The sequence below is a fragment of the Delphinapterus leucas genome, chromosome 13 (genome assembly GCF_059928025.1).
Source record: "Delphinapterus leucas isolate spDelLeu-1000000601 "Yukka" chromosome 13, BTC_Dleu_Yukka2, whole genome shotgun sequence".
NCBI lineage: Eukaryota > Metazoa > Chordata > Mammalia > Artiodactyla > Monodontidae > Delphinapterus > Delphinapterus leucas.
Genome location: NC_143141.1, coordinates 52,828,754 through 52,841,819, shown reverse-complemented (window position 1 = coordinate 52,841,819; position 13,066 = coordinate 52,828,754). Strand labels below are relative to the sequence as shown.

General features: G+C 39.2%; 1 protein-coding gene across 1 annotated transcript in view; it reads right to left on the bottom strand.

Moving 5' to 3' along the window:
- Positions 1–13,066, bottom strand: part of LOC111174770 (neurexin-1) — an 85,449-nt gene that overhangs the window by 61,670 nt on the left and 10,713 nt on the right. The window contains exons 4-5 of the mRNA XM_089922492.1: positions 9,146–9,529; positions 2,006–2,209 (exon numbers count right to left, since the gene is read on the bottom strand). Coding sequence (XP_089778618.1) covers positions 2,006–2,209; positions 9,146–9,529 — 588 coding nt within the window. The remainder of the gene's footprint in view (positions 1–2,005; positions 2,210–9,145; positions 9,530–13,066) is intronic.

Sequence of the window (13,066 nt, the reverse complement as noted above, 5' to 3'; positions counted from 1 at the left end):
TAAGAGCCAGGTGTTAGCTGGATTCCGTGCCTTGTATTAACTGGAGGAAGAAAGAAACAACTGTTCGCTTTAGAAACTCTAGTGGCTAAGGAGTAGTGTCATTCTTCAGAGCACACACACCTATCCCTCTGTTAGGAGCTAACAACGTTATCTCTGCGTAGTAAGTGTCATGGTAACTACTGCTATTGATTTTCCTTTTCCTATACTTTCTCCTTATATAAAATCAGATTCCCTAACAGAATGTCTAATCTGGATAACACAGACTGTGATTATAAGGGTTATCTTTAAAGGATCATGTGGCATGTTTTATGTTTATTTTATATATAGATAAATATTTGTTGGTTTTGTTTGTAGTATTTAATGCCTTTGGGGAACATGAAAAATACAAACCTAGATTCTGTTTCCATATAGCTGAGTTTGTCATGTGTCGTCAACCGCATCAGAAAAGTGGTTGCAAACAGCCAAGGATCAGCACCTACACAACTCTTTCCACAGAATGCTTTGCTGTTGGAAAATTCCCATGAGCGAGCGTGTCCACCTCCCAGGGCTAACAGCCCCTTTACTGCAATGAGGCAATTTTGATTGACTTGTAGTAACCTATCATTGTCACTAGAGGGAACTCTAACAGAACTGTAAAAGAGTACTATGTGTTCTTTAGTAATCTTAAAAAAAAGTCTTATTATTGAACTTAATTTAACTAATATTAATTGATGCAATTGTATGCAATAAACTACCAATGAAGTACCTTTATATTTTATGAGCTACTACTCTGCCCAACATAATTTGAAGATGTATGTGGGGTTTTCACAAATGCCTTACCTCATCACATTTTACTACTCTTTTTGTAAATCTATGTAGTCTTGAATTTTATTTTTCTCTCTGTTTATTCATTATTGTGTGTACTCAGCACTTCCAGGAAATACAGTAAAACCTCATTAATTTATACTCCTATTATTTGGAGTTAATGATAATACTGAAATGTACTGGGCAGAATATTTGTAATCCTTCCTTCGATACGAGTGGAGATCGCCTGAGAAAAATTAAACAAATTATGAAAGGCCAAGTTTGGGAAGAAAACTGATTTCAAGTAATTTACTATACAATGATGGCACAACTAACATGAAATAATGTGCTAATTATGGATAATTATTAACCACCCATTAACATCAGCCTAGTAAGACCTTTCCTTAAGATTTTTCCAGCTATTAATTTGTGTTTTTGAATGTAACTGAAAACAAAACTGCTTACAATTTTTTTTTCCTTACAATTTAGACTTTTTCTTAATTCAGCCTGGTCTTCCCCCAGATTTCATCCAGTTTGGTGAGGTTTTACTGTAGTGACTCTTTCTGAATGCTACAATTAAGCAGGAAAGCATTATTTTTCTGTAGAAGAGTCTGTGTCTTTAGTGTTCTCATGGCTGTTTGCTGAGGGCCGCAGACTTTGGGCATTGAAGGGTTGTGTATTGCTGTTTGATAGCAAAATATCACCACACAGTATTTCCAAACAGAAAAGATGGAATACCACAAAGGTAATTATTCAAAGGAGAAGCCCAAGGAGTAGAGAAAGAGCAACTGTTGATCTAGATCACTAAGTAGAAATTTGACATTTTATAGCATATGTTATCCAAGTAAAAGTTGGTGTATTTTTGTCTTATCTGAAAGGATTTCACCTATAACCAATCAGAGTGTCAGTCAATATAAAAGTAGGAAATTCAGTTTGAGGCATCGTTAGGCCTGAACATTTATACTTTCAATTAACCTCATTAATACATATGGCTTCCCTTTTAAGAACCCTCAGTGGTAGGAATCACAAAACAGTAAATTATGTTAACGAAATAGGAACAATAAAACGATGTCCCCCAAACCTAAATGAATTTAAATAATGGAGATGAGACCATTAAGTGTTTTTACTTTCCATGGCAAACAGGCTACTTGATAAATGTTTGCAGGCAAAACTGAACAAAAAGTGAAAAGTGTTAGTTCAATGGGGGAAGGCGAGTTGTTACCTAGATTGACCGTCAGTTTCACACGTCCTGCGTCCAGCTCCAGGCGGAGGGTGTCTGCTGAGTCTCTGGAGGTGGTTGCCATGAGAATGCCATATGCGCGTTGGGACCGAAACCGTAAGGATACATCCTCAGCCTCTGTGTGCATCACCAGCGGGAGCTGGATTTTCATAAACATACTCCCATCATAGCTCAGAACCGTTGCTTCTATAGATGGGAAATGAATATAAAAGCTCTTGGTCAGTTTAGTGCATTTATACTTTGAAAAGGAAAAGCATGACCTATTAAAGGTTTCCATATAGAACACAAGACACAAACTCAGCTCATCTTCTTCCAAAATGAGCAAATTTTTTTTTTAAACTAGAAAGAGGAGTCACAGGAAAGAGAACTTCCTCTGTGAAGTATATGCTAAACTCCAGAAGCAGAGGTGGCTGCACTTCCCTTTCTGTACCCAGAGCACTTTCTACGTATAGCATTCATCCTGTCAGATTATCCATGTTCATGTATGCATATCCCTTCTCAACAGCAGACATCGTCTTTTTTTGTATAGCCATAGCGTGAGCCTGGCTTGAAGCACCAGCAACTGTATATGCACGTTTATATATGGTCAGGCCACTGATCAGCTCCGTGAAATTAAACTTGGCTCTGCATCGTTCACCTGCAAAATGAGAGGGTGCTACTAGAGCATCTCTAAGGCCTTTGCTTACCCAAAAAGCCCATGATTCTAAGAAAAATTATCATCATCTTTTTCATAATTTCTGCCCTAATACAATCAAAAAAGAAACATTAAAAATATGACTTAAATATAGGATTCAGGCCAACACTTTTCCAGAGGTGATGTTCAAAAACAGAAGAAAACGGAAGAAAGAATGATATTACCAAACAACAGGTAATGCTTCTTCTGAGTCATTATGGTTAACAAGGTAATTCATTTTTACAAAGACACAAACTGTAACTTCATTTGAAAGTTCATTTGCAGATAAGGGGTAACTTAAAGCATTATCTGTAAGCACCACCACGGTGTTCCGAAAAAATTAAGCTATCACCAAAAAGTCAATAACTATGTACCTGGGTAACAGTGAGTAAGGATGGGGGTGGGGCTGAGAAGCTTGTGTGGGTGTGTGCTACTAAAGGAAAATGGATTGCTTTAATGGGGAAGTTGCTTAATGCTGCATTAAACACATAGAGAAGCGAATAGCAAAACTGTTGATCTCAAACTGACTGTTTTAAGAAATAGCACCCCTTAATGTTAAACACCATATGGTTGTGGAACCCTGCAAAACAAGTATGAGTCATTTTGCTTTCCCATGGGTTCTGATAACGCAGAATACCATTTAATAAAAGAAAACCTACCTGAAATTAAAATAAACTAGGAAATTCTCATTATCTTGCCTATTTACAGCAATTAACTTTACTGATGAAACAATGCTTATTATGAAGACTATATTTTGGAGTTGTGGTTTTGAAAGATTATCTTCCAAAAAGTCAGGAAAATCAAGTATTGCTTGTAACAGACTTTAATCATTAGTTATCTTCGTGGGACTGAATGCACATCCAGAACAGATAAGTGCCCAGGGCTCCAGAACTCCCTCCTTAGGGCCCTTCTCTTTTCTCTCTACCTCTTAAGGGATCTTGGTCAACTCACATGCTCACTCCCCCTAATACTTATTAACAGTCCTGACTTCTCTCCTGAGCCCCATCAAACATCCATCAGCCATTGCCTATTTGACATCTCCAATCTGAATAAGATACACACACCAAAAATGAACAAATTCAACATGTTCCTGCCCCAGTGTTCTCCATCTCAGTAAATGGCTTAACACCATTATTCAGACCTTAACCTTTCTGCGTTCTCTCTTACCCTCTCTGCCACATCCAATCTATTCGCAAATCTGCAAGTCTTGCAGCCTCTGATTCCAATCCATTTCCTGAATCAGTCAGTTCTTGCCGCTATAGTACCTTAGACTCTGCTCTCCTGTCTCACCTAGACCACTATGATAGCTCCCTCAATGGTCTCCCTACTTCTACTCTTTCTCCCTATACACAGCAGCCAGGCTAAACTTTTAAATAAGTCGATCAGATTCAATAGCACTTCATTGATTCAACTGTGCACACCCAACCCCCCCACCTCCATCCTTCACCTCCCCACCCCTCGCCAACAGATTCCCACCACTGCAGTTAGAATAAAATCTGTATTCCTTTTATTAACCTATAAGGTTGTGTGTGATTCGGCCCCTGCCCATCTCTCTGGCCTCAGCTTTTAGCATGTCCTCCCTTGTTTAGTAAACTCCAGCCACACTGATTTCATCTCTCATTCAAGCATCTGCATTTGTGGAACCTTCTGTCTTAAAAGGTCTCACCCCTAGATCTTTATATGGCTTGTTCCTTCAGCATTCAGGTCTCTGGTCAAATGTTACTCCAGAGACGCCTGCTTCAAATCCTGCTTCTAATTCCCCCTCCAGTTATTCTATATCTACTTACCATTTCTTTTTTTAAATTACCATTTCTGATTTGTTTGTATAGTATAATCTGTCTTTGCCTTTTAGTATGTGACAGTCATTACAGCAGAAGCTGAGCTCTGCTATTCATTGCTCTATCATCAGCCAAGTGCACCAAAAAGCGCCAGGCAAACAGTAGAGCCTCGATAAAATTGACTGAATTGACAATTGCACTTGATACTGAGGATATATGAAAGAGCATATTTCAATTTGAATATCACGCATACATAAATACTCACTAATGAGATTATTTATTCTGTCTATTGTAAGTGAATCTAATTTTGGTAAGGTAGATGAACATCCCTTAAAGTCTACGTTGAAAGCCATAACTGTGCCACAAAAGACAGACTAGGAGAGGGGTCTGTTTACCAAAACAGGGGTCTCATGGCTAAGCATTGACCTAAGTACTGAGAAAATAAAATATGATCCCCTTAAAATATGGTGCTTCTACGTCATATCACATATCTACATCATATTTTTCCAATAAGGTTTCCCTAAAGAAAATCTAGTAGGAGTTGCTCAAAAAATAATTAAAACATGATTGTAAAGCTGTAGTGAATACTAGAAAAAAAATGCTTCTAGTATAATCTTAAAGAAATTCGATCTCTACCATTTCTCTTCCTAATTTATAGCCAATTATTGTCCATATCTATAAAGCAACAAATATTTGAATAAAAATTTAAAAGCCATTATCAATTGTTCAGTTACTTTGGTGTTATACAGAGAAAAGGGGGAAAATATTTTTAGTTTTCTCTTATTTATTTAATCTGTAAATCTAGTCTCTATTATTCAACAATCATTTTTTTAAATGATCTCATATTCTTCTATGAAATGTAGCTTAATTTGACTGAAAATTAAGTAGAGGGAACATCCTTTTAGAAACATAGATGACTGACAATGGATCATAAATATTGTATGAAATACAATCCAAAGTAAAAAAAAAAAAAAATCAGTATCATTGGCCTTTAACATTCTCTGAAAAACTGCAGGAATGAAATAACAGTAAAGTCATAAAACTCGAGTGCCTCTGAGTTAATGTTTAATTAGACAAGAAATGGAAAATGCAAAGGTTGTAGTCTAGAGTTGCCAAATAAATGGTAAACAACATTCTGACATTTGAAGGTTATGCTATTTGGCAGCATCCTTTAAACATTAGTAAACATCGCTTAGAGCACAAAAGAGTGCTTTAAAAGGCTAATTCTAATACAGTACTTCCCAGCAGGAGAGAAAAAGTTTCAACTTCGTCCCCCCCATCTCCTTCCCCCTTGTCGTTAAGTTTGATAAATTTGCTTTTCTGTGTTATTCCTTCTTGTGGTTTAAAGTGTACACCTGTGCTCAGTTTTGCCGAAAGGCAGTCACATATTGTGGTCAGCGATGAAAATCAGACAGGGAGCCAAATTATATTGCTCTGACATCTGTCCCTCCATCTGCTGGAGTTTTAACAAACAAGTATAAAGTAGACCTCCAATGATACCATATACATACAACCAAGAAGTATTTCTATATGACCAAGTCTCCACAAATTCTCAGTTTAAAAAAATAAAGCAGGAGGGAAGGTGCTGAATTCAATTTATATTCAATTGTACATGACTTCTATACTACTCTTCTTTATGGGATCAGTGCACATAAAACAAAATACTATTTTCTTATCTGCCTAAGTCAGCATACACTCTGATCTTTTTAATAAACTCTTCTGCTTACTTAATGAAGAGTGAAGATTTTCTATGTGATTGCAACATCGTTCCCCATGCTGCAATGTCCAAGGACTTGAACATGCTTCTTTATAAATTAACATTTATTGCTCAATAATAGCAAAATAGAAACTTTATAAATGCCTTTTTCTTTTTTTTTTTAAATTTCAAGAGTTGTCAGTCAACTCTTATGTGATCAACAGCCTTATGTGATCAGAGTATATGTGAAGAAGAACCACAGTCAAAGCTCTCTCTTTTGAATTGGAAACCCTGAGGTTGGACATGATCTTGTGTTGACTGAACTAGGGCAGAGCTGGGAACTGGACAGAAGCCAGATTTTGTGGTATTGAGCATGACAAGCTTCCCACATAACCCTTGTTCTTGGGAGATGCCACATGTGAGCAAGAAAATTAATTCTGAAAAGCAAAGACTTCTCACAGTACACTGGGTAGTCCAGAAACAAAAACCTCACAAAAATGACTATTTTCTCTCCTCAGTACACAACCAACCTGTATTCAAAGAAATCTGCAGAAATTTCCAGCCACCTATCAGATAAAAATGTATGTTGAATCCCAGTGATGAAGTTTGCTACTAAATTCTCATTTGCAAAGCTGCATATGCTTGCCACCCCTCCTTCTAATTACTGCAATATATAAATAGTTTCGCTCCCTCATTCTGGTTTAGGAAGCTCTACAATTTCCATTCTTATTTCTGCCATATGTAGTAGCAGAATATTGCCACAGGGTGGTACACCATGCATATTTAACTGAAGGCCTTTGTAATTTGTGTGACAGTTCAGTTATACCCTTTTCTAGCTTCACTTAAGCAGGAGGCATCAGAGTAAGTGACAGCTCTCTGAGTGATTAAAATGAAAACACCCTGCCGATGTAGGGGACACGGGTTCGTGCCCCGGTCCGGGAAGATCCCACATGCCGCGGGGCGGCTGGGCCCGTGAGCCATGGCTGCTGGGCCTGCGCGTCCAGAGCCTGTGCTCTGCAATGGGAGAGGCCACAGCAGTGAGAGGCCCGCGTACCGCAAAAAAAAAAAAAAAAAAAAAAAAAAAGTGAAAACACAATCTTAAATCACACAGGTCTGCTAATCTCACATTATACCTAACTGTAATATATCTCGCAAGCTTTGTCACTTTCTTGTTGTTGCCTCCTTTGGGAAATTTCTAAAAACTATACGATACAAACAAATAAACTGAAATTAGAACAGAAAATGTGCAGAGAATATATACCTTACAAACAAAACTATGCAGAAATAATTAAGCTCTAATGATTATTAACAGGAATTTCAATTAAGTGCTAGGAGAATGAATGAATCTAGGCAATTAAAATATTTATCTATCTATGGACCTATCTCATTGTACAACCCAGAACAGTGATAGTATTTTGGTAGGTAATTTAAGATCATTATTAGATTATTAGGTCATTATTATTGATTTTTATATTGATTAAGCTGATGAACCTCCTTATTGAGATAAAGAATCAAAATCACATTTCAACTTTAGATTCTGGAAAAGAAATACTTGTCTAGTAAGTGTTAGCTTAAGTAAATTAAACTATTTCAGGAATGCAGGGTCAAAAAGACTGTGTATGGCTTAAAAAATAAATGGCAGGGCTTCCCTGGTGGCACAGTGGTTGAGAATCTGCCTGCTAATGCAGGGGACACGGGTTCAAGCCCTGGTCTGGGAGGATCCCACATGCCGCGGAGCAACTAGGCCTGTGAGCCACAACTACTGAGCCTGTGCATCTGGAGCCTGTGCTCCACAACAAGAGAGGCCGCGATAGTGAGAGGCCCGAGCACCGCGATGAACAGTGGCTCCCGCTTGCCACAACTAGAGAAAGCCCTCACACAGAAACGAAGACCCAACACAGCAAAAATAAATAAAAATAAAATTAATAAACTCCTACCCCCAACATCTTCTTTAAAAAGAATAAAAAAAGTAAATGGCAGGTACTTTTAGGCTAAATGTCTAAGATAGCAATGTTATTTGGAGCATGGGAGGACATGCAACAACTCGTCAATATTTTTTCATATTGATATTTTGTTCCATTGTTGAAAATGAGTGACAATGGGTATAGCGACTAAAGCATTTATCTGAAACTCTTGGGTCGATGAAAGAACATACTTAGACATATGTGTTCTGCTATTTCTTCCTTTTGTCTGGTCTGCAAATGAGCGGTGACAGCTATCACACTTTACTCTTCCTTTAACCCTATTCTCCTTCTAATGGGAGAAGAAAAAAAAAAAAAAATGTAGCTTTGCCTCCTGCAAGAGAAGGAAAAAGAGGCACCCGTTCAGAGCTTCCACAGACATGCTAAGCCTTAACATCAAATTGGTAAAGGAACCTCTACCAATTGGGTCAGTTAGGTCTTAGGCAAAGGTAAGTGCCTTTGAAATTAGGGTGCACTTCTGAAAATGCTGGTATAACTTAGATGGTTTAAAGTCACCTTACTCTTCAAATTTCAAACTTGAGAAGGTCCACTAAAGTGAAATGACAGGCTCAGGCAATAGTGTCAGGGAAGCTGCAACTCACAGCTTAGCTTGCTTCGAATGCTATTTTTGACATAGATATTAGCACTAGATGACAAAAGGATGTCTAATTCATTCCTTTTTTTACTTTCTAGTGTCTTGAAATTAAAAACTGGGCAAGAGAGACAGTGATTGTCTTTGATACATCTTAGGCTCATACCCTAGAGGATCCAAAAGACCCAACTATTTATTTATCCTTGCAATACACTTAAAAAGCTGTGCCTTCCCAGGATCAGGCCCTTTGAAAATCATTAAGGACTCATCAGTAACACACGTCAGGTGTGGCTGCACAGCTTGCAGAGAGTTTACTTCCGCAGAGCATACGTTATGTTTCAATGGTCATTTAAAGTTTGAGGTCCACGCTGAATACGCTTTTCAGCTCAGGGGAGTCAGCAGCTTGGATTTTGGAACCTTACCTCTCTCGCAGGACCTGCCAAGATAGCCTGTTCCGGAACAATCGCAGACATATCTGTTCCACCCATCCCTGCACATGCCGCTGTTTTTGCAAGGGTTGCTAAGGCACGGTTTTGCTGTCTCCCTGGAGCAGGACGGCTTCACTCCAGCAGTGCTTTGAACTTCAGCCATTTGCCGGATATCTTTGCTCTGGCCATCAATGAACAAATCTCTTACGCAGCCCACGTAGCCATAGTTGAGCAGCGCAGTCCACACCTCAGTGGGGAAGACGAGGCCGGCCTTATTTTCTGGCAAGCCCCCCAGGTACAACTCGTCATCCAGGTCCAGAATCTCACTCTCTCCAGGAGCAGTGTAGGGCGTGCGCAGAGTGTTGACAGAAATGGTACCTGTTGCAAAGACAAGAGAGCACACAGGTCTTTACAGCGTGCAACCTGTTCTGAATATCACACTTCTCTCCTTCATCTGCCTGAGGGTGAACTCCTTGAGGGCAGACATTTCTTATTTTTCTTTCTATTCTTGGTGTACTTCCTAGGGAAATGAACAGAAATATGTGGAATTAAATAACTTTAAGAATAAGGCAAACTGTCGTTTAAATGGTTCTATCTCACTTTGGGAATGAAAACCAAAGTGTACAGACAAGAAAGAGTGTTTGTCAGCCCCTAAGAGTTCAGAGGAAAAAGGAAGGAAGGAAGGAAGGAAGGAAGGAAGGAAGGAAGGAAGGAAGGAAGGAGGGAGGGAGGGAGGGAGGGAGGGAGGGAGGGAGGGAGGGAGGGAGGGAGGGAGGGAGGGAGGAAGGAAGGAAGGAAGGAAGGAAGGAAGGGAGGAAGGAAGGAAGGAAGGGAGAAGGGAAAAGGAGGGAGGGAGGGAGTAAGGGAGGGAAGAGAAAATGGCATTCTTACCACTCTAACAGTTCAGCTAAGATGGAAAGAAAGGAAGGGTGGAGGGGAGGGAGGGGAGGGGGAGGGGAGGGAGGGGAGGGTGGGAGGGGAGCGAGGGGTGGGAGGCAGGAGGGAGAAGGAGAAGGAGAGGGAAAGAGAAAGAAAGAAGGAGAAATTGGCATTCTACATCACTCTCTGGAATAAAGTCAGACTCTCTTTGGTTAGTGTTCATTTTCAAAGCAGGTATGCATCTGCAAACCAATGAAAGGTGTTGTGCCCCCATCCTTAACTGGCTTCATTGTTTTTATTGTACACAACACATTGACAGATTATCTATGTCAAAACCTGACTTCATCACACTCAGCTGTGTGAATCTATTGCTTAGCCTCTATGGTCTCAGTTTACTCATTCATAATATGGGCATAGTAATATGACCTACCTCATATGAGTGTTAAATAAAATAATACAGGTAAAGTGTCTGGTTTGTAGTAAGCACTACATAAATGCTGTCTATCATGATTCATCACAAGAACCAAGTCAAATTGGGTGTTTACTATTTTTTTAAAAAAACAAACTAGTTACTAGTTACTTACTTATCTAAAAAAACAAACTAGTTACTTATTGACAAGTTGTTTTTTCTTCCTCACTCCAATGTGAGGGGAAAATAACTCTATTAGTTTATAAACACATGGAAATCCTAGCCTTAAGCATAGGATGAAGAGGTAGACATTCACATGGGATTATCTGAGGATCACAGAAAAAATTATATATTTATGGAATCCATTAACAGAAGAAAAAAAGAAAGACAGCAGGCATTTTCCTGATCAAAACTTTCATCCTGTACCACCAGATTACTCAAAATTCCACTAATATTCTATCTTCAGAAAGATCTTTGTAAAGATGCAAATATGATACCCGAAAAGGACACCACATTGACCCATTTCCAGATTATTCCAGATTTCTTTCTCAGGTCTAGACCATAAAGCAGACTAGGGACCCAGAGTCTAACAAGAGAAAGTGGATTAGAAGCCTCAGGGATTTAGAGTGCAGACAAAATGGGAGAGGCCTGAAGACAGAAGATGGGGTACAGAGGTAGAGACAGAAAGGGAAGGGAAAGGGTAGTGTGTGTAGAGGGTGGGTAGGAAATTAGTTCTTTCGCCAACTAGCGAAGGCCCACTCCAAATGGAACTATGGCCTGTGGTGAACGTGAAACGTGCATCTAAGCACACAGGGCTGCCAGGCCCTGCATTGTTCCCAGGAGACTCCCAAATCCCAGCAGAGGGGTGCTCCTCGATATGGGCAGTGTAATGGGATCTGTCTTCGTGAGGGAGAAGGGCATGGAAGCCGCTGACGAAGACCTTGCGCCGGCCAAGTCATTAAGAAGACATTTGTCTCTCTAGACTTCCACAGAAAGAAATGGAAAAAGCTCCTAGGGGAGAAACACTCAAAGGCATTGCTATTTTGGCCTTCCAACGAGGGGGGTATAATAAGGATTTTGGAAGGAGGCAGCAAAAGGGGAAAATGACAAAGTGCTTGTTTTTACTGTTCACATTTGTGCAAGTGTCTAGAAGAAAATTCATTTAGGAACATACAGGAACCGGAAAATCCCACTTAGAAAAATATTTTAAAAATCATTTAGGGGAAATTAAATATATAATTTTGAGAGAGAATGATGACACTTTTCTAAATAGAATTTCATTACACGCATTTTTAACTGTTCAAAATGCCCTAAGAAGTGAGTTGAGATGATCCCTAACCTCTGCAGCAGCTAATGTAAGTTAGAAAATGATGAGAAAGAGTTAAGTGTTAATGACAAAAGGTAAGGTGGACATTAAAAAAAAAAATGTGGAAAGCAAAGTGTTGTATGCAATGAACACAGCGACTTTTAGGATTTTAAGATAAAAGAGAGAGAGATGCCAGCTCCTGTTTTCCAATTAGTTCAAGAAGACTTCCTAGAAATGAATACGTCATATTCAGAGACAACAGCTAGGAGACACAGAGCAAGTGAACAATGACAAAGTTTTACAAGAGTGGGGATATATCTTTAAAATATGCAATTTTTCCCATATGCCTTTTTATTCATGGAACAAGCTTGATTTAGCTCAGGGAGGGGAAAACACTTGGAAAAACTGTCTTGTCCTTATTTGTGGTGTTATAATTCTGACACTAAGGATACTTGGAGGATTCCTGAGATGAGGGCATCCGGTGGCTTGCATAACACTCAACTCTGTGTCCTCTGCATAGTTTGCAGAGCTCAATACACTCTGGAGTTTCCATATTCAGTGTGCCTATACTCTCGGGGCAAATCTGCTGCCAAGTGTTTCAGATACTCATCTATTAAGAGTTTGTCTGACAGAATGGGGTGACTAGGTCTTGTAATTTTTATTTATGGTGCGTTAGTGCCTGCTCTGAACGAAGTATCTAAGTTCAGATATGTCTCTATGAATGTGCTCATTGTGTCCAGGGTAAGATATTCACTATAACTTTGTGATTAGATTAGAGCTTTCTGATCACAACACCTGAAGTTAATCCACAGGTTTCATGCGGTTTACATGTAGCCCAGTGCACACACACACACATACACACACACATGCACACACATACACACACACACTGAAATAACCATTTAACAGGAAAGTATTTACCTCTACTACCTCTGAGGCACTCCAATAATGTTTTCTTATTAGATAAGTTTATTAATACAAATGCTAGACATGACCCACCAAACTGATTTCAGAACCAACTAGCAGGCTGTAACCTATAGTTCAAAAAACACTGAGAGGGTACTATCATAAAGGATAAGGTTGTTTTTCTCATAGCTCCTTTTCATCCCTTTGAGAGACAGTTTTACAGCTCTCATGGGAAGAAGAAGCCATGAAAGGTGGGAGAGGAAGCAAAAGAAATATAATCCTAACTTCAACTTCAAGAGGAATTAGCTCATTAATTTGGCCCCAGATTCAAGGTATGGAGTCTCAACGAGCAAACGCATGTATTAGATATTATTCACTGTAATATTCTGCAAACGAACATAATAGAATGGAACAA